The following is a 23,299-nucleotide window of genomic DNA, read 5'->3' on the forward strand; positions in this document are numbered from 1 at the left end:
GAGGTGCAGTTTTTTAGTGTGAACCGAGCGTGGGTGTTCTGCAAAGCGGTCCCCAAGTCGGTTTTCCCCAATGTAGAGGAGGTTGCAACAGAAACAGCGGATACAGTATACCACATTAGTAGATGTGCAGATGAACATCTGCTTGATGTGGAAAGTCTTCTTGTGGCTTAGGATAGGGGTGAGGGGGGAGGTGTAGGGGCAGGTGTAGCACTTCCTGTGGTTGCAGGGAAAAGTGCCAGCTGTGGTGGGGCTGGAGGGGAGTGGGGAGTGGACAAGGGAATCCTGGAGAGAGTGGTCCCTCTGGAAGGCAGATATGAGTGGGGAGGGAAAAATGTCTTTGGTGGAGGGGTCGGATTGCAGATGGCAGAAGTGTTGGAGGATGATGCGTTGGATCTGGAGGTTGGTGGGGTACGTGAGGATGAGGAGGTCCTGTTTTGGTTGTTATTGCGGGGAGGGGGTGTGAGGGATGAGTTGCGGGAAATGCAGGTGACACGGTCAAGGGCGTTCTCGACCACTGCGGGGTCAGTTGCGGTCTTGAAAAATGAGGACATCTGAGATGTCGGGGAGTGGAATACCTCATCCTGGGAGGCGAAGGAATTGGGAATAAGGGATGGCATTTTTGCAGGAAGGTGGGGGTAGGAGGTGTATTCTAGGTAATACCCACTTGTATTCCTCCCACATCTTACGTCCAACTACTTTTCTATGCTTCTTAAAAGCCATCTCTTTAGTCAAGCTTTTGTCATATCATCTATTATCTGTGGCTGGCTGTTAAATGTCATTTCTGGCGTTCGGGTGAAACATCTTAGAGCATTTTCATACACGAAAGGCACGCTATATAAGGTTATTCGCCTAGAAAAGGACATCTGCGTGCCTATCCCTGAAAATTACGTTTCTAGAAACTGGCCCCTGTCAGGAAAGAATAATACATGCGTTTGGATTCAATTTCGTGTCCTTCTCTGTTTCTATAGGGCAATGTCATTATTTCATTGACATAGAAGCCAAATGTTAAGCATTGCCCCACATAAAGATGGCGCCATTCATTATCGGGCTCGATGATGAAATATTTAATATTGAGGCTTTATTAATTATCATCCCTTTACTGCTTTTTGTTCCGGCCAAGCCCAAATCAAAACTCAATCGCAGAGTAAATATAAGCACGCACAGTATTAATCATGGCATGAGGACCAGTTTAGGATTACGCCTGGCTCTTGTTTTGCTCTTGTTATTTACGTGAAACAGTGAGGTAACTTCCGAGCATGATAGCAACAGTCAGGAATCGAAACTTGTAAACCCGGTTCCTGGTTTGTTCGCTTCTCAATGCAACCGAAACTATCGCCAAAGGAGTCAACTAATTCACACTGCAGATCCATCTGTAGAAGATGTATTGTTTTGTCTTTAAAGAGATTGGTTCAGCATCCGGTTGCTCATGAAGTTTCAGGAATCGACCGCGGTAGGTGACAATGCCGTCGCTTGTGTCTGACCAAGCCTTTCCTTATGATGAGAACAACAGGAAGTTTACAGAATTATTGTGCTTTATCCATCAAATTAAGATCAGCCTTATGACTTTGAGTTTAAATTATTCTTGTGCATTTAAACCTTAAATTTAAACACCTAAAACGCAAATGATTGTGATTGACGTTCTGCCATCGGTAATAGATGATGAATGTTGTGTACTGTTAGGTGTTGATTGACACGTCTGTGTATTGAAAGGTTTGAAAAATCACGTGAAATCTAGTCTTTCTGTTGTGTGACCTACATTGAAAGAAACTTGATCAGAATTCTTCGATCAGATTTCCCTTTGTTTAAGCAAGTTCTTTTTAAATCACCTGCTGCAACTCGCGTGTAATAACGTCTGGCATGTGACTAATATCGATTTCATTTTTGAGGCTTATGTGTTAGAAAAATAAAACGCACGTGGGCGGACCTTTCTTATCATAAGGATGATCGGTCTTCAGTGTAAGATTCTCAGCAAGGACTGATACCATCAGGTGATGATTTATCTTACCAAAACTGTTGCGACTCGAAAATAACCTTAGCAGTCAATAAAGATAGAATAATGATTCGCAGGGGGTTGTTACACATGGGAACACGATGTTCGGCTTGTTATGGGGTTGTACACGTCAACTTAGTTATGGAGCTGTCCTGGCGTAGCAACTTCTCTTTAAGGAAATGTTTTCTTTCCCTTAGTGGAAAACCCTCTAGAATGCTTAATCTGAATAATGTGTGTATATTCATATGAACCTGGAGAGGTCCTTCAACGATTAAACTTGTTCCGCCATTAATTTCAACCGCATTTATCCGCCCTTGTATTCTTTGATACCTTCCTTTAGGGTGGAAATGCAAATCACATTCTTAAAATTTCAGTGTACCTAACATCTTTTTGTCTATGGTGGTAGTGCTGATGGGGGTATCCATATGTTCACTGACTGAGAATGAGCAGGAGGCTTCCTGATTCCTGGTTCATATTTTGATTTGATCAGGGCTTCAACACCTGAAGAAAGGTGCTTCTGTATCTTCTGCTTCTTTTAAGTACCTTAGTTTGTGTACCTATCAACTTTCTCAACTCAGCTATGCAAACCAAATTTATCCAACTTATCCTTATAATTTAGTTTTTAAACTGTAATGTAATTCTGGTGAATTTGCGCAGTATTCTTTCTTAGACCATTGTATGTTTCATTGAGTCTGGTGCTCAAAACACGCTGGTGTTCTCCAGTGGTGTCTGTTGAAGGCTATATACGATTGAAACATTATTTCCTAACTTCTGAACTGCAATCCCCTTGAGATAAAGACCAATTTATCATAGACTTTTTCTATAATTTTGTACATTTCTATGTGCTTTTAATGATGGACTGCAAAGTGAATTTGCTTCTCCACAGTTTTACCTTCGAGAAATTAGTCTTGTTTGTCTTTGTTGCAAAGTTCTCATAATTCTCTATTATGAAATCTATTGACCACAGTTTTGCCTACTCATTGCTTCAGGTGCTACAATGTAAATTTCTACACAATTCTACACAATTTATCACATATCTTAATTTAGTGTAACTTTGAAATACAACTCTATTACTACATCAAGTTATCAATAAATGTGATGAAAAGTTAAAGCTCCATCTTTGGAAAATGTGATAAATGGCATTTTTTTCCAATCAAACTCAAACATTAAATTAATTCTCTCTTTTTTTCCACTTTCAAAAACAATCACTTGCCCATGCTAGAAGACTGTCTCCAAATTCATGCACACTGACTGCAGCAGTTAGGAGCAGTTTCTCCTTGTTTACTCTCCCTAAATTCTTACTCATTTTGCAGACATCCCTATCAAATTTCCTTTTGACCTATGCTGCCCTCATGAAAACAAACCCATGTTACCCACAAAGCTTTATCTCTCAACCTTATAACTATTACAGTGGATCTCTTCTGGATTCTCTGCAAAAGCTTTTACACTCTTCTTAAAATGTAATGCCCAGAAATGGACCCAATACTATATATAGCTGGGGCTAACTTAATGTGTAACATAGGGTTAATATAACTTGCTGGCTTTTGTACACTTCCTGTATTTAGACACTTCTTGATTCTTTGTTTTTTTTAAACTAATACCTTTACAGATTTGTGCATGGATACTCTCAGGTTTCTCCGTTCTAGCATTCCCTTTTGAAAATAGTGGCATTTAGCCCGCACTTACCCTGTTCACATTTGCTTTCAAAATGTGTCACTTTATACATTTTCCCAATTTTGTGTTATGTCTGAGGAATATCCTGCACTAGATAAAATACTGACTGTTGACACTAGACGTAAGAGTTTTGGGAACAACTTAATTTAATGAAGGGAACATTATGTAAGAGATGGAGACTGGTATGCATCCAGAATTTGTTCACTTATACAAAATAACAGAGAGCAAGTTGGCAGCTTGCCTTCCATTACTCACAAGTATTTGATGGAATAATAAAGTAGCTGAGATTTATCTCTGTTTTGTACTATTGCACAAAATTAAGATATACTATCAGTGGCTTTTCATAAATAATCACTAATGAGTATGATGGTCTACCTATGAAATTCCATGGCACTGGTCATGGGTTGTGTAAAACCCATTTCCATGTAGTATAGTATAGGCAAAGTGCCTCCACATCTACTATCTGTAGGCACATTCACATAGAAAAAGTGATTGCTTCCATAGCATTGCTTCCCCTTGGCAGTCCTGTACAATAGTCAAGATTCACCAGTGCAGACAGACCCACGTGCTTAGTGAATTGTTGTAGGTTCCTCTGTTCAAACAACATGAAGGGTTTAGGTAGAGTAAGGAAAAACTGTTCCTAACTGCTGCAATGTGCATGAATATGTATGTATAAATTGGAGGTTTTCTTATTTTTACCTGTAACAATTTGAAATATGTGGGTGCATTTGGGGGTCAGTTTTGGGTCACAACCTTTACATTGTTTTATTGCTGCTAATGCATCTAATAAATTTCTCTACAATAATTATACTTAGTATTTCATTAGCTGATGAATGTTTTGGTTTGGCCTGAGAATGTACTGTACAAATGTGTTTCATTGGATTCTTAGAGCGAGGTTTCTCGAATTGTAGGTTGTGACTCCCATTGAGGTCATGAGCTCAAAGGAAGCAGTAGTTTCCTTGGATGAGGTGTTAAGCCCTGCAACGTTTATAGTTTACTTAATAGATGTTTGAGAGCTTATTGCTGATGCACACATACACACAAAGATAGATTTTTAAAAATTGTAGCATAAACATTTCCGCCCAAGCTTAATCTCATTTATTCTTCCTTCCTGCACCACACCCCTGCCACTCAGCAGATGAAGCCAAGCCGACTGTTTCCTCCCCTCTGCCATTCAAGAACACTCAAACTTTGATTTCAGGGTCACTCAAACTTTTGGGCATTAAACTGACAAAATATTGGAAAGTACCATTCTATACCATGTTAAAGGTAATACAGTAATTTTTTTGTAATCGAATGATATGACTTGTGTTGTGTGTTAGTCATGTCAAGTAGCTGAATACGTAATATTCATTTCCTGATTTGAAATTGCTGTGTTCAATGTATTATAACGTATTGTTTTGAACATTGTTTGTTTATTTTGCCTTAACAATTTATCTTAACGAATCATCATTCACCAATGTGGTCTTAAATATGTTTTATCCAGAAATCTGTCTCACTGCTGACTGTAAATCTGCTGAATTCAAGTATTTTGCAGCATTATGTAGAATTGGAGTGCCAGTGCAGTCATGAATTTGACGAGCTGTTTCAATTTCATTTTTGTTAGCAATAGTGGTGCTATGTATGCACACATACTGTTGTGAAAATAGAGCCAGTGTAGCCTAGCTAATGGTATCTAACCTATGGAATGTTAGGCTGTTTCCTTGTGACCCAATTGTTATCCAGCTGTGCATGATGAAAGTCACTTAAGATATAATTAAAATGGACAAGTTGGATATGAAGAACCTGTCTCCATGCTGAACATCTGTATGATTCTAGAAATCATTCACATTCTTTTTGAATTCTAGTCCCCCTCCTTTACTTCTACCTATTTTGTTTTTATCTTGGTTTCTTCACCTCTCCATTTTGTGTCTCTAAATTCTCACACTTAATCTCTCCCCTCATTTCTGTCTATTACTCCATCTTCACTGATGCTCCCTTATCCTTCAATCCTACCCCCTCTTTCCAGTTCATTCACTTTGTTTTTGTTTCGTAAATTTTTAGATGTACATGTTTCATTTGTATATAATGCTTGTCTAATTTCTGTCTCTAAGCTGTAATTAGGAGTGAGGTAGGAGCTTGGATGATTATGAGAGTCTTGGCTGGGTGAAACTGTAGCAATGATCAATGTTCCAGACAGGCTGAAAGACCCTCCTGGCAACTACTGGCTGTAGCTGTAGCTACCGGCTGTTTGCAGAGGCATTTCCTACACCTTTTTCCCCCACAATGATACCCCACTGGCCACAAAAGACTTTTATGGAGAAGGAATGCCCATTGTAAGAACAGCCTCTCCCTCACTACCCAGGATATTTTGATGTTGTTTACAAGCTTTGAAGCATTTTCTGGGTCCTACTGTGAGAGCTCATTTAGCATTCACAACTGGAAAGTGAACTTACTCTGGGGATAATCACGTTGAGCAATTTTTTCCTTTGTTTCTCTCCCCGCTCTGGACTATAGACTTCTCCCCGCCCGTGGACACTATCACTTGGACCTGAAGGTGGATATGGAAGCCTGTGGGGGAAATTGTGCCCCATGTCGAGTGGTGAAAGGGAGAAAAATGTGACAAAGGAAAGAGAGGGAAGAAAGGAAAGAAAAACAAACCAGCTCTTTTGCATAAATTAATGGTAGTTTGGTCACACTCAATTTTAAGATGTTTATGGTTTCTGTACAGACAATCAGAATAGAATATATCCCCAGAAACCTGCCTCATTCATCAACTTCACAAACTAGATAAACCATCTGGTAAATACACTTCTCAACTAGCTAAGACAGAATGCATGACCAATAATGAATAAACTTCTAAAAAAACTTTGAAGTACTTAGCCATTATCTTATCAAATAACATAGCAGGCATAATGGGCTAATGATGGGCCAAATGGCCTACTTCTGCTCCTGATTTCTATGTTGTCATGCTCATATTACATTAGGCCTCACACATGCTCAATGTGTGTAAACTAGATTTTGTGATTTTGTAAGACTTCTTGACCCTTGAGAAGCCATGTAATAAATAAAGAAGTTCGCAAATCAACTGTCAGTCAACATTAGTTCATGTTTGAAACAAAAAATCACCCATTAATTTGTTCAGATTTCTGATTCTTAGGGGAGCGTCTCTTGATTTATGGCCTGATGGAGTTGGTATGTCTGTGGGCAGTATTTTACTGTGGCAATAGATGAAGATCAAGAAACAATTTCTACAAATTATTCAATGAGTTAACACTGCAACAATTTAGATGTCGTTGCTCAGGAGTCAATCAGAAGTGTTTCAGGCTTTTTTGGTTGCTGAAAGTAGCCGCATAATGTATATCCACATGCCATTGGAGGATCATATGCTTGTGCCATGGTGTGGTTAATGATGCGAACAGGCATTTTCTGAAAAATGGCAAAATATGTTATTTAAACAAAAGTTATCCAGAACTGTCATGTCAGCTCATGAGTAAAATATTGTTTGCATGAGACACTGATCAGTTGGATTTTTAGACCTTTGCACGGCCAGGAATGAAGTATGTGTGTGCAATTTCTTGCTGCTGGATTGGGCAGTATGTTTCTGGCTCCCTGCTGGTCCTGGCTATTTTCTTGTTGGCAGGATCAGGGTGGAGTAGTGATGCATATTACATGCAGATGACCAATTTTCCTAATTAAAAGTTTGTTGTAATGGAAGGTCTATCTATATATATATATAAAAAATTTAATTCGTGGAATTTGAAATGAATTATACACATAAGAGGTGTCGGTTACTTCTGTGAAGCATATTTAAATAGCCTTGCATTCTTTTGAGAATAGCAAAGTCAGAATCTTGGCAATCATCATAATCAGTCTTTTATTGTTTGGAGGTCATTGAAAAGTAAAGTCAGCATGTGTGTGTGTGTGAGAGATACTTATAATTTTTATCCGCTAGTTTTCTGTGCCTTTATCTCTGAGTGACATCTGTGCCACTTAGTTTAAGATTTACCTCCTTTGCATCTGCTGTGTAGTCTATTTGTAGTGGGTCATCTCCAAAACTTAGTCTCCCTTGTGTTTTCTGTTGTCTATTCCAAGGTCCAGAAAAAAGCTAACGGGGTGTAGCTGTGGTGTTCATCCAATAGATACCTTGCAAATGGTGGATATGAATATGGGACACAGTACATCACACAAAAGTTTGGGTTACTGTCACTGATAAATGGATAAAAGACCAGATGATGAAGTGCAATGTAAGTGAAGGCTGGATGCTACTCACCATTGAGTATGTGTGAGGCCTAATGTAATATGAGCATGACAACATACAAATCAGGAGCAGAAGTAGGCCATTTGGCCCATCGTTAGCCCATTAAGCCTGCTATACTATTTGATAAGATAATGGCGAAGCCACTTGCGGTCTCAGCTTCACTTTCTGTCTAAACCTGTACCCTTGGACCTCCTTGTCAATTAAGAATTTGTCTAACTCAGCCTCCACCTAATGATCATGAACTCTATAAGGAATTGTGCTTTTTTGGGATTCCAAAAATGACATGAGCACATGAAAGTTGTGTACAAGAGAAAGTACAATTTCCTTGTGGTCCTTACAGTGAGTACAGTGAGTACACTGACTTAAAACATGGTATGTGTTTGTATTGTATCTAAGTCATTCCTGATCTATCAAACAGTTACATGAAATGATATTGGATTGGGAAGACACAATAAAATCTTTCAAGTAAAGAAATTAATTTCAGCATGTCGTATCTCAATCTATATCTCTATCGAGAGATAAAGATCTGGCATGGGACATTTATGTCAGTGATTCAGACATTAGTTGGTTCTTATTAATGTCTCCATGCTCCAAGTGAAGTTACTAATCTAAGATGAGATTTTTAAATTGAATTAGTTTTTAAAATGTGTTCCTAATACTAACGGTTGTATTAAATCATTCATTACGATACCTAATTGTTGTCAAACTCCACTGTGCACATTGCTTGGTTATTAGAATGAATCAACAATAGTTTGTTATGAGATCCAACATCCCCCATGGTGAGAAATTATGTCACAGCAGCTACTGTGCTGTGCAGTAAAGATGATTTCTGTTGAAAAGAAAGTTTATGTTGTAAGCTGGTGCTCAAATTAGATGCTTTGGGGCCAATATAGGAAACAAACTGATAATTCGACAGATTGAGGCTTGCAAGATGTAATATCTCCGTTAGTCTCGGAAAAACGAGTAGGAACTGATAGCTAGCTGGGATTGGAAACAGGGTGTTGGGCATGCAGAATATCATTGGTGGAATCCTGAAGGAATGGTCTCCACTAGTGGTTGGGAGGAGATTTAAGACGGTGTAATGCTCAAAGAATAGGGTAGGAATGGCAGGTGTGAGGTTTCCTTATGAAGTCCAAAGGGACTCCTGGTATTCCTACCCTACAATGGAACTCGCAGAATACACTTTGCTTTCTGTGTTTAGACTGCTACATTTGTTGGGCTGCACACCCTCGTGCTACCAGATTGGCTGGTGAAGAATCCACAATGGCTTCCCATGAAGAAGGAACAAAAACAAAAGTTGCTGGAAAAGCTCAGCAGGTCTGGCAGGATCTGTGAAGAAAAAATCAGAGTTAGCATTTCTGTTGCAGTGATCCTACCTCAAATTCTGAGTTCCCAGTTTCGAGGAAGAGTCACTAGATCCGAAAAATTAACTCTGATTTTTTCTTCACAGAAGCCACTTAGTTGTAGCAATTGCTACAAAGTCTCGAAATGAAACTGGATGGATCACCTGGCAAAGACAATGGCTGAAACAGTCCTGTCGACCCTGCAAAGTCCTCCTCACTAACATATGGGGATGAGTGCAAAAATTGGGAGAGCTGCCTCACAGACTAGTCAAGCAACAAGCTGACATAGTTAACAAAGTATGAAGCTGGATGAAAACAGCAGGCCCAGCAGCATCTCAGGAGCACAAAAGCTGACGTTTCGGGCCTAGACCCTTCATCAGAGAGGGGGATGGGGTGAGGGTTCTGGAATAAATAGGGAGAGAGGGGGAGGCGGACCGAAGATGGAGAGAAAAGAAGATAGGCAGAGAGGAGAGTATAGGTGGGGAGGTAGGGAGGGGATAGGTCAGTCCAGGGAAGACAGACAGGTCAAGGAGGTGGGATGAGGTTAGTTGGTAGGAAATGGAGATGCGGCTTGGGGTGGGAGGAAGAACAGGTTAGGGAAGCAGAGACAGTCTGGACTGGTTTTGTGATGCAGTGGGGGGAGGGGACGAGCTGGGCTGGTTTTGTGATGCAGTGGGGGGAGGGGAAGCACTGGGCTGGTTTTGCAATGCAGTGGGGGAAGGGGAGATTTTGAAGCTTGTGAAGTCCACATTGATACCATTGGGCTGCAGGGTTCCCAAGCGGAATACGAGTTGCTGTTCCTGCAACCCTCGGGTGGCATCATTGTGGCACTGCTGGAGGCCCATGATGGACATGTCATCTGAGGAATGGGAGGGGGAGTTAAAATGGTTCGTGACTGGGAGGTGCAGTTGTTTTTTGCGAACCGAGCGGAGGTGTTCTGCAAAGCAGACCCCAAGTCTCTGCTTGGTTTCCCCAATGTAGAGGAAGCCACACGGGGTACAATGGATACAGTATACCACATTGGCAGATGTGCAGGTGAACCTCTGCTTAATATGGAAACTCATCTTGGTGCCTGGGATGGGGGTGAGGGAGGAGGTGTGGGGGCAAGTTTAGCACTCCCTGCGGTTGCAGGGGAAGGTGCCGGGTGTGGTGGGGTTGGAGGGGAGTGTGGTTCGGACAAGAGAGTCACGGAGAGAGTGGTCTCTCCGGAAGGCAGACAAGGGTGGGGGTGGAAAAATGTCTTGGGTAGTCGGGCCAGATTGTAGATGGCGGAAGTGTCGGAGGATGATGCGTTGTATCTGGAGGTTGGTGGTTTGGTGTGTGAGGACGAGGGGGATCCTATGGGGGCGGTTGTGGCGGGGGCAGGATGTGAGGGATATGTTGCGGGAAATGCGGCAGACGTGGTCAAGGGCGTTCTCGACCGCTGCGGGGGGAGAGTTGTGGTCCTTGAAGAACATGGACATCTGGGATGTGCGGGAGTGGAAAACCTGACATAGTCATACTCACAGAATCATACCTTACAGACCATGTACCAGACACCACCATTGCTATCCCTGGATATGTCTTGTCCCACTGGCAGGACAGATCCAGTGGAGGTGGTGGCACAGTGATATATAGTTGGGAGGATGTTGGTCTAGGAGTCCTCAACATTTACTCCGGACCCCATGAAGTCTCTTGAAGAAACATGGACAGGGAAACTTCCTACTGATCACCTCCCTCAGCTGATGAATCAGTATTCCTCCATGTTGACCAACACTTAGAGGAAGCACTGAGGATGGCAAGGGCACAAAATGTACTCTGGGTGGGGGACTTCAATACCCACTACCAAGAGTGGCTCGGCAGCAGTACTACTGATCGAGCTGGTCGGACCTAAATGCCGTAGCTATTAGACTGGATCTGCAGCTGGTAATGAGGGAACCAACAAGAGGGAAAAACATATTTGACCTCATCCTTACTAATCTGCCTGCTGCAGTTGCATCTGTCCATAACAGTATTGGTAAGTGTGACAACTGCACAGTCCTTGTGGAGACGAAGTCCCGCCTTCACATTGAGAATAACCTCCATCGTGTTGTGTGGCACTATCCCCGTGCTAAATGGGACAGACTTCACACAGACCTAGCAACTCAAGACGGGGCATCCATGAGGTGCTGTGGGCCATCAACAGCAGCGAAATTGTACTCCAGTGCAATCTGTAATCTCATGGCCCAGCATATCCCACACTGAACCATTACCGTCAAGCCAGGGGGTCAACTCTGGTTCAATGGAGAGTGCAGGAGGACATGCCAGGAGCAGCACCAGGCATACCTGAAGGTGAGCTATCAACCTGAAGAAGCCACCAACCAGGACTACTTGCATGCCAAACAGCAAAAGCAGCAAGTGATAGACAGAACTAAGTGATCCCACAACCAATGAGTCAGATCTAAGCTCTGCAGTCCTGCCAAATCCAGTTGTGAACAGTGGTAGACAATTAAGCAACTTGCTGGAGGAGGAGGCACCACAAATATTCCCATCCACAAGGATGTTAGAGCACAGCACATCAGTGCAAAAGATAAGGCTGAAGCATTCGCAGCTATCTTCAACCAGAAGTGCCAAGTGGATGATCCATCTCGGCCTCCTCCAGTGGTCCCCAGATACCAGTCATCAGTCAATTCGATTCACTCTATGTGATATCTAGAAACACTGGATACCGCAAAGGCTACAGGGCCTGGCAATGTTCCAGCAATAGTACTGAAGATGTGTGCTCCAGAACTTGCCGCTCCCCTAGCCAAGCTGTTCCAGTACAGTTACAACGCTGGTATCTACCCGACAATGTGAAAAATTGCTCAAGTATGTCCTGTACACACAAAACAGGACAAACCCAACCCGGCCAATTACTGCCCCACCAGTCTACTCTCAATTATCAGTAAAGTGATGGAAGATGTCATCAATAGTGCTATCAAACAGAACCTGCTCAGCGACACCAAGTTTGGGTTCTGCCAGGGCCACTCAGCTCCTGACCCTATTACAGCTTTGGTTTAAACATGGACAAAAGAGCTGAATTCCAGAGGTGAGGTGAGAGTGACAGCCCTTGATTTCAAGGCTAAATTCAACCGAGTGTGGCATCAAGGAGCCCCAGCAAAACTGGAATCAATGGGTGTCAAGGGGCAAACTCATCGGTCGTTGGATCCATACCTGACATATAGGAAGATGATTGTGGTTGTTGGCTGTCAATCATCGCAGCTCCAGGACATCTCTGCAGGCGTTCCTCAGGGTAGTGTCCTAGACCCAACCATGTTCAGCTGCTTCATCAATGACCTTCCTTCCATCATAGGGTCAGAGGTGGGGATGTTCGCCAATTATTGCATAATGTTCAGCACCATTTGTGACTCCTCAGACACTGATGCAGTCCATGTTCTCATCCAGCAAGGTCTGGACAATATCCAGGCTTGGGCTGACAAGTGGCAAGTAATATTTGTGCCACACAAATGCCACGCTATGACCCTCACCGATGAGAGATAATGTAACCACTGCCCCTTGACATTCAATGGTGTTACCATCAATGAATCCCCCACTGTCAACATCCTGGGGGCTACCATTGACTGGAAACTCAACTAGACTGACCACATTAAGACAGTGGCTACAAAAGCAGGCCAGAAGCTGGGAAAAATGCTGCTAGCAACTCAACTACTGACCCCTGAAAGCCTGTCTGCCATTGACAAGGCACAAGTCAGAAGCATGATGGAATACTCCCCACTTGCCTGGATGAGTGCAGCCCCAACAACTCTCAACAAGCTTGACATTATCCAGGACAAAGCAGCCTGCTTGATTGGCATTACATTGAGAAGCATTCACTCCCTCCACCACCGATGCTCAGTAGCAGCAATGTGAACTATCTATAAGATGCACTGCAAAAATTTGCCAAAGATCCTCAGACAGCACCTTCCACATCAGAGTTCATCTAGAAGTTCAAGGACCTCTGACATATGGGAGCCCAACCACCTCCAAGTTGCCCTCCAAGTCATACACCATCCTGATTTGGAAATATATCGTCATTCCTTCGCTATCGCTGGGTCAAAATCCTGGAATTCCCTCCTTAGTAGTCAACCCACAGCAGGAGGACTGCAGCAGTTCAAGAAGGCAGCTCCCATCACCTTCTCAAGGGCAACTCAGGATGGGAAAGAAATGCTGGCCATCCAGTGATGCCCATATCCAACAGATGAATAGAGAGTAATTTCACATCAATTTCAGTTGATTTCCCGACAATGGATTTGAGAAGAAAGCCATATATTAACTTTTTGCAAAAGCAAAATACTGCAGATGCTGGGAATCTGAAATAAAAACAGAGATTGCTGGATTTGCTCAGGAGATCATGCTGCATCTTTGAGCTGAGAGATAGGGTTGATGACCCTTCATCAGAAATTATCTTACAATTGTTCTAGCATGTGTCAATTTTAAAAGAAGATGAGATAGAATGCTGTTAAAAATAAAGAACAGACAAGTTTGAATATTTCAGTGTAAACTCCACCAATGATCGAGCAAGTGAAAACTATTACAGGTCACAAACTATGGACTGCAGTTGTTGCCAAGTAGTAGATAAAGAATTGTGAAATACACCAATACATTACATCAACAGTAAGAAATGAAAAACCCAAAGTGTATGCATGCGTGAACCAATTAGGAAATAATACATATTGAATATGTGTACCTACAGTAATATTGTGTTAGTTTTGTGATTGTCAAGTGAACTTTGATTTGTAGAAGGGTTACTGTGGAGAATACATCCATCAATACTGTTTGTAGTTAACTTCCATGCTTAGTATAAATTTTAAACCATGCAAGTTGACTCAGATTGATCAATGCGTTACACCGAGACATGGACCAGTGGATAGTTGTCATCTGTTTTATTGAATTAAAACTGATACAATGTGTGTACATACTCTTCCTGTCTATAAAAGAACAGGGCCATGTGTATTAATGTATGTAGCATCCAGTGCATGCATGTGCACCAAAATGTGAGCCCAACTCATGATTGTTTAGTCTAATCTGTTGCACACTTCACCCAAATGTTGCTCAATTGCAGAATCACATTTAATGTTGGACACTATGTTGCAAACTGGCAATGGCCCTGTCATTACTGATCAAGAGTGCACTTGCGAAACCAGTCAGCAGTATCCTCTCATGCAGTGTGAACATTGATTTTCCCATAAAAGTGGTATTCTTGCAAATTGTCCTGATGACTGCAAGACCAACAGCTTGAACAACAAATGCCTTTTTGCAACAATTGTTTTTATTATTCATTAATGGGAAGTGGCTATCAGTGTCTTAGCCGACATTTATTGTACATGCATAATTGTCCTGGAGAAAGTAGCAGTGAGCTGTTGCTGTCAGTCGTATGTAGGAGCAGCAAGAGTGCTGTTCGGGAGGGATTTCCATTCTTTTGACATGGTGACAGTGAGGGAACAACGAAATAGTTCCAATTCAGAAGTGAAGGTATTTCTTCTCTCTCAAAGTTATAAGTCTTTGTCATGCTTTTCCTCAAAAAACAGTGGGAAGTAGCGGTAGATAAATAGATGAAAAGCGCAGGGTTGAAAGGTTTTGGGGGCGGGCAGGAATGTAGTTTATTTAAATTGGCCGTGATGTGATTGAATAGTGGAATGGCCTTGCATGACTAAGTGGTGTACTTCTGCACCTAATTCATATATTTGTGTGTATTGTGAGGGAAGGGAGAAAATTTATAATAGCATGATGATTTAAAGAAGAGGATTAGATATGAGACAGCTTTGTCAGAATGAGTGCAGTGTGTCAATGAATGTGGTGCAGTGTATTGATATAGCTATTGTATAGTGCCTGTGATTGCAAGCACTGAAGTGTAGGTGCGAGGCTTGCAGCAGTGCTAAATGTCAGATGCTGAGTGGAACTGTGTGAATGTTATATCTGAGCCCTAATTGACAGCGATTGTTGGTATAAGAATGTGAAAATTGTTCAGCAGGACCTGAGGTTGCTGATGTAGTTGGTCATATATGAAATTTGAAAATACTTTCACTAACTTTGTTTATGTGAGAACTTTTTCTGGCTCTGCATCCACATCTTCAGGGCCTGTATCCTGGAGCTGACCTTCATGAATATCCTATTGCACCACCTTCTGAAAATTTGGAGGATTTTCTGGCTCCCTGTGGATATAGCCTGTCTCCCTCTTCGAACAGCCTCTGGTCTGGCTTGGAGAATCTTGGACCCTCATTTCTACGATGTTGTGCTATTGTTGAGAGTTTCATGGGGCAGAATCAGTTGCAGAATGACTTTTAGATTCTGCTACAGGAATAATATATTACCCTTTTAACAGATGCAGGCTGCTTCAAGCAATGCCAGCAAGCTTTATGTAGTGTAAGCCTCTTATGAGTTTGGACCACGTGCTGAGCCGTGCTGCCTCTCAACAGCATACTTAGAGATGGCTACACGATCCAATCATATTAGCTAGCAGACAGCACAAAATTGATGTAATGCTTCCATTGGAATCAGTGGGCAGGATTAATCTTGCATGTGACCAGTTTTAAGATGTTGTTGAAATTTGCCTCCACCTATTTGAACGGAAAAAAAAACCCAGATTAACTTATGAAAGGGGAAAATGGTGGAAGGAAAGTATGGTGGATGCTGAAATTCTAAAATGAAAGAAAAGGATATTGCTGGAAATTCTCAGCAATTCAGGCTGCATTTATTCAGAGAAAAACAGAGCTGATATTCTGAGTTGAATATGACTCTTCAGAACTGGCCAGAGCTGAGAAAAGATTAAATTGTGAACAGAACAGCTTTGAATATGTCTGTGCTGTTACAGAGAAACTTCATGTGTGTAGATCAGGGTACTGAGCATGAACCTTGGGACCTGGTGTGAAGAGCTGTCCAAGAAACATTGTGTCTCTAAGAGTTACCTGTAATTCTGAGTAGATTCAAGATGTGAAGGATGGAACTTCAGTTGGAATGCAGGCAGTATATTAGATTAGATTAGATTAGATTCCCTACAGTGTGGAAACAGGTCCTTTGGCCCAACAAGTCCACTCCGCCCCTTAAAGCATCCCACCCAGACCCATCCCCCTATAACCCACACGCCCCGGAATACTACGGGCAATTTAGCATGGCCAATCCACCTAGTCTGCACATCTTTGGACTGTGGGAGGAAACTGGAGCACCCGGAGGAAACCCACACAGGCATAGGGAGAATGTGCAAACTCCGCACAGACCTGAGGAAGGAGATTTGTAAATAATATATTGCTTAGTATAGTTACCTCTAATCTATTGAATAAAAATATAAGGTCCACTGCATTCTGCATTTTGAATTCAATGCCAGAGGTTATATGTTGTTGGTTTGCCCTGCTGCACAAAATCTGAGTTGTTTGCTCTGACCTTGTCCAAGAGCGGTATACTAAAATAAAAAGTACTTTGCCTTTCCAGCTTCAAATAATATCAGGATAAGTAAAAATTAGTATTGAGATATAACAAATAATTTAATGAATGAGGCTGGATCGTCAATTCAAAGGTAATAGTCGCGAGTCTAATAGTTTATTATATACCCTTGTCTACCCGTGGCTATTGAGTACCAATCCACATGATCAGGAAGGTTTCGGCTTCTCCTCCATGCTGAATAAGTTGGTAGTCATTGAGTTGGTATGGTTTATGGCAATGACCTTGGGCTGTGGGACATTCACTGGTGCTTTCATTACTGCACACGAGAAAATTGGACATTTGAAGCCTGCCACACACTAGGCTGGATTTTTCTTCAGATGAAGGAGTAACATTGGAATTGGACTTCTGATCCATTCCCATGTAATATTGCCCAGCAGAGCCATTCCCTGATCCAGGGTCATTTCTCATACAAAGCAAAGTCTCTGGATATTCCACGGCTAAGAAGGAGCTCACCACTAGTCCCACAGGAAATGCAATTGGACCATATTGCAGAATGAGAATGCAGTCGTATGTATTGTGACTGCTATGAAAGCCAGAACTGCAATACTGGTGGGCAAATTTTGGGAAAGAGATGACTACTGTAGATGTTCTTTCACTACTGAATGACCTTAGGGTCATTTTATTGCTGCCTCTCAAGTTCCATTAATTTCCCTACACTCGTCCACATAAGTGACCAGAGCATGCATTGATCGGGTGGGTTTGGGTGTGGAAATACATACAAAAATGGAAACTTGGAGCAGATATGAAGCCATGAGCCAGCTCTGCCATTTGATTGATTCATGGCTGACTTAATTATGCCACAACTGCACTTTCCTGTGCAATAGCTAAAGCCTTTGACTTCTTTTTAAGTCAAGAAGTTACCTAATTCAGCCTTAAAATTGTTGTGTGACCCTGCTGCCTGGGAAGAAAATGCCACAGCCTTGAAACCTGAGGTAAACATTTCTCCTAATCTCAGTCTTAACTTGGAGATTACTTATATTTGAACTGAAACCCCTAATTCTAGTCTTTCTGACAAGGGGAAACATCCTTTCAGCATTTATCCTGTCTGTTCTCCTCAGGATATTGTATGTTTCAATTAAATTACCTTTCATTCTTTTAAACTCCAATGAATACAGTCACAACCTTTCCTTATAAGATCACTCTTTCATCTCAGGAATGAGTTGAGTGAACATTCTCTGAACTGGTTCTAATGCTGTCAAATACTTTCACAAGTAAGGAGACCCAATTGTGCACTATGCTCATCAATATCCTATGGAAGCATACCAGTAACTTCACCACCTACAGCCAGTAGTAATTTTGAATCAGGTCAGAATCCATTTCTGAATGTAATGCATGTCCTGTAGTATGTTCTCTCTCTAACATTTAGTGTGCTTTCAATCAATGATCGATAACTTCATGTCATTGTAAAATTGTAAAAATACAAATATGATTTTAAAATGTTCTTCTAATATTTACAATCACTAGTATGATTTTAAAAGAAACACTTCCCTTGTTTCTTCTTGTTGTTGCAGGACTTGCACATACCTCGTTTAGAACCCAGGGACAGAAGTTTGACTATTCAGCAGACTGTTGGGAAATAAGCAGCACGTAGCCTTCTCAAGGGAGAATGAAAAGAGGGGAAGATCTATTCAAAGTGCTTGATTTGCAGCTACTTTGTTCTCAATGTTTCGATAAAATAAATGAAAGTACCATTGTCCTTAAAAATGTGAACCACAAATGCCAAAATCTCCAGCTTGTTGCTAGGAAACAACAGGACAAAAATGGCAGCTGGAGACTTATCCGCAGACGACCAGCTTTCATTAATCCTGTGCGCTATCAAGTGTGTTCCTTCTACAGGGAAGGCTCAGGTTGCAGGAGGATGCAGAATCGCTGCACGTTTGCCTGGAGTGAAGAAGAAGCCTGTGTGTGGAACTATGAAAGAAACAACCAAATTGAACGAAACAAACTGAAGAAGTTAGTGGCAGAAAGAACAAACAATGGGAGTCCATGTTCAGGCACAGCTAATAAACAACAAACTGTTGAGGAAGAAATTGTTAATGAATTTGAAGGACAGTTTGTTGAATTGTGTGCAATATGTTTTTACAGTGTCCCTCAGCAGATCGCCTATCAAAATATTCATCGATTTTGTACATTCACCTCTCAGCATGGATGGAGTCCGTTATTGGTGCATATCCTTGATGATAACAATGGCATGAAACAATACTATGAAATTAGACCAGTCACATCTCCAAATAACCTACAATGCTGCAAAAATGTTCTGCAGGGGCTATTATGTTATGGTTTTAACAATTGCAATTTTGCTCATAGTGAAGTTGAACTGATGGTATGGAAATCAGAGGTAGAACGAGGTTTGAAGCGTTCAACTTTGCTTCAATTATCTCAGCAACAAAACTGGAATGGAAAACCAGGAGCTGAAAGGGTGGCAGAAAGCAATGTTCACTTTTATTGTCGAGTCTGTCTCGTCACCTTTTCTTCACAGGATGGGTTTGAGAATCATTGTACGTCCGTAGAACATGCTCAGATGGTCTTGAAAGACACCACAGTTGTGTGGAACCACCGAAAGCCACCTCTTAAAGCCAAGAAATATCAGTTATGTTCAAGGTGATTTTAATTTTGGTTATTTACCATATTAACCCAGCAGAAAATAAATATTAATTATTTGAACAATATTCACTGTTTCTGGAATGTTGTTAGTGATTTATCCTCTTCAGAAAGAGTCATGTAATATTGAAAATTGTCCTGCAATGGGAAATAATAAAATTGAATCTGAAAATCTAGAAGATTTCACAATGGTGACCCACTGAAATTCCAACAGAAGAACAGCACAATCCCATAAAATGATAGAGATGGGGCAAAGACCCAATTGTGCCATTTACAGGAGATTTATCTCCTCCTTATTAGGAAAATGTTTTTAGTGGGTTTGGGCCAAGGGCAGAGGCACATTCCAAGTTCCCGCTTGGTTGGCTCACTTTTAATCCAGATATTCTTTGGATGCTGGTATATGGAATGAGCAAAGGTTGAGCAACCTCTGACAAAGTGGGCCATATCCACGGCATTGAGACAAATCTCTGAAAAAAGAGGTGCGTTTATCTCAAAGCTGGGGTGGTGTGTCTAAATGACCTTTTCCTCACGGGCTGGTAAGTGTAAAGTATTCTTGGCCAATGTACATCCTGAAGATCTTGTAATGTTTGGATGTGACTGCATGTTGTGAGGAATTTTAGGGCCTCATTTCATAATGTCAGTAACCAAAACTTGGTTTTGAGCTGATTAATTTACTTGATTTTTCAAAACATAGTGCTCATTCTAGCGCATTAATATCAAACACGACTTAGAATTATTTTGTAGTATAGCTCCTTAATAGATTCCTGACAAGTTTCCTTTTCTGTTTATTATGAATTTTTGCTTCTAAAATCAGTTCACAGTTTGAGAAAGCATTGCGCACAGACATTTCCCTGACCGTAAATTTGTTTATTTCTCTTTCCTGAGGTTGATTGCTTAATTTCCATGAGTTGCTTTAATTTTTGAGCATTTTAAGCAATAACATTTCACACACATGTAAATATCCGTAATTTCAGCATTGCCCCTCCTGTCTGTACATCCAACATTCCTTGATCAATAGAGTGAACAGATGACCTACTTTGAGCTGCAGGCAGAAGATTTGAGCCATGGGTAGAATGCAGTCAAAAAGAGATGATCTTCTCCTTTTCCATTCCTGTAGGGAAATTCTCCTGTTTTCAGAATCTCAATTTGTCGCGTTCACTTGAAACCAAGAACCTACTGCTGGATCAAGGCATTCCTAGATCAACTTGTTTTATTAGCAGGCAGACAAAGTGTCATTCCTAACAAAACCTCCTATTTTCTGAGGAAATGAAATACCCAGTGATTTAAATATGAAGCCAGTTCTGATGTTGCTGTTTACCAGTGCAAGGCATCTTGGGAATTTTCTCTGCCTTTGCTTGACTTAAAGAGTATGCTTGTTGCTTTATTTTAAAGGGTAGACATCTGTGAATTTGGGGAGAATTGTATCCATGCTCACTCTCACGAAGAACTTGAAGAATGGCTGATGCGGTCAGAGGTTGCTCAGAAACGGAAGCGATCAGCAAAACACCAGGGGCTGTTACCTTATCAGGACAGAATAATGGAGGAATACAGGAACTGTAGGAATGAAATACTGATTGTAAGATGTTTTCTTTCATCAATGGCCACTTGTGTCTCTTCTCAATGGTATTCAGTCTAATCTCATGCATTCAACTTTGTTTAATATAAGCCTGTCATTGCACTTGCTTTAATATTGTTTATTGATTTACAGATGTCAGAAAAAGTTGATGATGTTGCGATTTCATGTGATTTTGCCTTAAAAATAACCCATTATCAGAGAAGATCTAAACTGAAGTGGAACTTCCACATAGAATCACAGGTAGATATTTGCTTCTTTTTCAAATATTGTCATGTGTATATGAAATGAAAGATTCCCACACAGACTGGCCCAGCTAGACAATTTGAGATGCAACACTTTTATAGGATGCATGCATTACGTAGCAGTACTATGACTCAGTTTTGTTTACATCTTTTGCAATTAATAATACAATAGACTCTTAAGTGAGGGGAATGACATCTACATATCATGTTAAATAAACATTCTTTATTTGTTTGCAAAAATAACCATGAAAGTTATTTTAATTAACTACTGGGTAAACTTAAATGTTCACTTTTATCCGCATGCACAAGATTTAAGTATAAAACAATACAATGAATGTGATTACACTGGTTTGAACTTTTCCATTTCTCACACCTTTTTTGTTATGTCTAGGAAAGATTTGATGCCACTTTATTACACACAGTGCAATCAACATGCCAAATGTGTGTACATATATAAATTTTGACGTAAAACTTCATTTAGAAGGGTCTTATCAACAATAGGGCTTTATGATTGAACTTAGTTTAATGTGTGTGTGTAGTCCAACAATGTAGGGAGGTAGAAATGTAGCAAACAGGAGGAAAAGTACCAAGAAGTTATGATATTTATGAAAACTAGAAGGGTAAGTTTTATAGTGAAAATCATGCGCAGGATTTTCTCGGCAGATTTTTGGAGCCTGTTATCAGGCTCAAATGGACATCAGCGGTTTGACAACAGGAAGCAGTCATTTATCTGTCAGTGTCTCCATATTAGACAGTTGACAGGCAACCACTCAGCTCCTAATTTCATTACAGCCTTGCCTCAAAAATGGACAAAAGAGCTGATTTCCAGAGAAGAGGTGAGAGTGACAGCCCTTGACATCAAGGCAGCGCATGACTGAGTTTAGCATCAAGGTGCCCTGGCAAATCTAGAATCAATAGGAATCCAGGGGTAAACTCCCTGGTGGTTAGAGTCATACTGGACCCATAGGAAGATGGTTGTGGTTGTTTGAGTTCAGTCATCTCAGCTCCAGGACATCTCTGCAGGAGTTCCTCAGGGTAGTGTCCTAGGACCAACCATCTTCAGCTGCTTCATCAATGACCTTTCCTCCATCATAAGGTCAGAATTGGAGAAGTTCGCCAATGATTGCAAAATGTTCAGCACCATTCGTGACTCAGATACTGAAGCAGTCCATGTTCAAATGCAGCAAGATCTGGACAATATTTCAGGCTTGGGCTGATAAGTGGCAAGTAACATTCACGTCACATGTATGCCAGCTTATAGCCATCACCAATAAGAGACAATCTAACCACTGATCCTTTACGTTCAATGGTGTTACCATCACTGAATCCCCCACTGTCAACATCCTGGGGTTTATCATTGACCAGAAACACAACTAAACTCACCGCACAAACACATTGGCAACAACAGCAAGTCAGAGGCTTGGAATACAGCAGTGAGTAACATAGCTCCTGACTCCCCACACCCTGTCCACCATCTACAAGGCACAAGTCAAAAGTGTAATTGAATACTTTTCACTTGCCTGAATGAGTGCAGCCCTAACAGTGTTCAAAAACCATCCAGAACAAAGTGGCCCACTTGATTGGCACTACATCCACATGTATCCATACCCTCAACCACTGATGTTCAGTAGCAGCAGAGTGTACAACATACAAGGTGCACTGCAGAAATCCACCAAAGATATTCAGACAGCACATTCCAAACCTATGACCACAGCCAACTAGAAGGACAAGAGCAGCAGATAGATGGGAACACCACCATCTTAAAGTTCCCTTCCATGCCAGCCACTGTCCTGACTTGGAAATATATTGCTGTTCCTTCACTGTTGCTAGGCCAGAATTCTGGAATATCCTCCCTAAGGGCATTATGGGTCAACCCACTGCAGGTGGACTGCAGCGGTTCAAGAGGCAGCTCACCACCAGCACCTCAAGGGCAACTAGAGATGGGCAGTAAATACTGGCCAGCTAGTGATGCCCACACCACATAAATGAATAAATAAAAATGTTCTCAGTTTTGCTTTATTCATTCATAGGGTATAAGCGTCACTGGCTATGCTAGCATTGTTACCCAGTGGCGGTTAAGCGTCGTGTTGGCCTAGATTCACTTGCAAGCCAAATCAGGTGAGGATGGAAGATTTTCTTCCAGAAAGGGCATTTGTGAACTAGACGGGTTTGAAACAATAATTGATGGTTGTACTTTGG

The 23,299-nt window shown here is 41.3% G+C and overlaps 1 protein-coding gene across 3 annotated transcripts in view; it reads left to right on the top strand.

The window, feature by feature from the left end:
* Positions 1-1,115: 1,115 nt before the first annotated feature.
* Positions 1,116-23,299, top strand: part of helz2a (helicase with zinc finger 2a) — a 109,840-nt gene continuing 87,656 nt past the window's right edge. Inside the window, exons 1-5 of one of the 3 annotated variants that reach the window (XM_048550288.2) lie at positions 1,116-1,450; positions 4,803-4,933; positions 18,193-19,282; positions 20,675-20,858; positions 20,991-21,098. In XM_048550288.2, coding sequence (XP_048406245.2) covers positions 18,288-19,282; positions 20,675-20,858; positions 20,991-21,098 — 1,287 coding nt within the window. In that variant the 5' untranslated portion in view covers positions 1,116-1,450; positions 4,803-4,933; positions 18,193-18,287. Of the gene's footprint in view, positions 1,451-4,802; positions 4,934-18,192; positions 19,283-20,674; positions 20,859-20,990; positions 21,099-23,299 lie in introns of those variants that run through there. The other 2 variants (XM_048550287.2, XM_048550289.2) reach the window with 2 other exon arrangements.

This window comes from Stegostoma tigrinum, chromosome 19, assembly GCF_030684315.1.
Source record: "Stegostoma tigrinum isolate sSteTig4 chromosome 19, sSteTig4.hap1, whole genome shotgun sequence".
In the NCBI taxonomy this organism is placed as follows: Eukaryota; Metazoa; Chordata; class Chondrichthyes; order Orectolobiformes; family Stegostomatidae; genus Stegostoma; species Stegostoma tigrinum.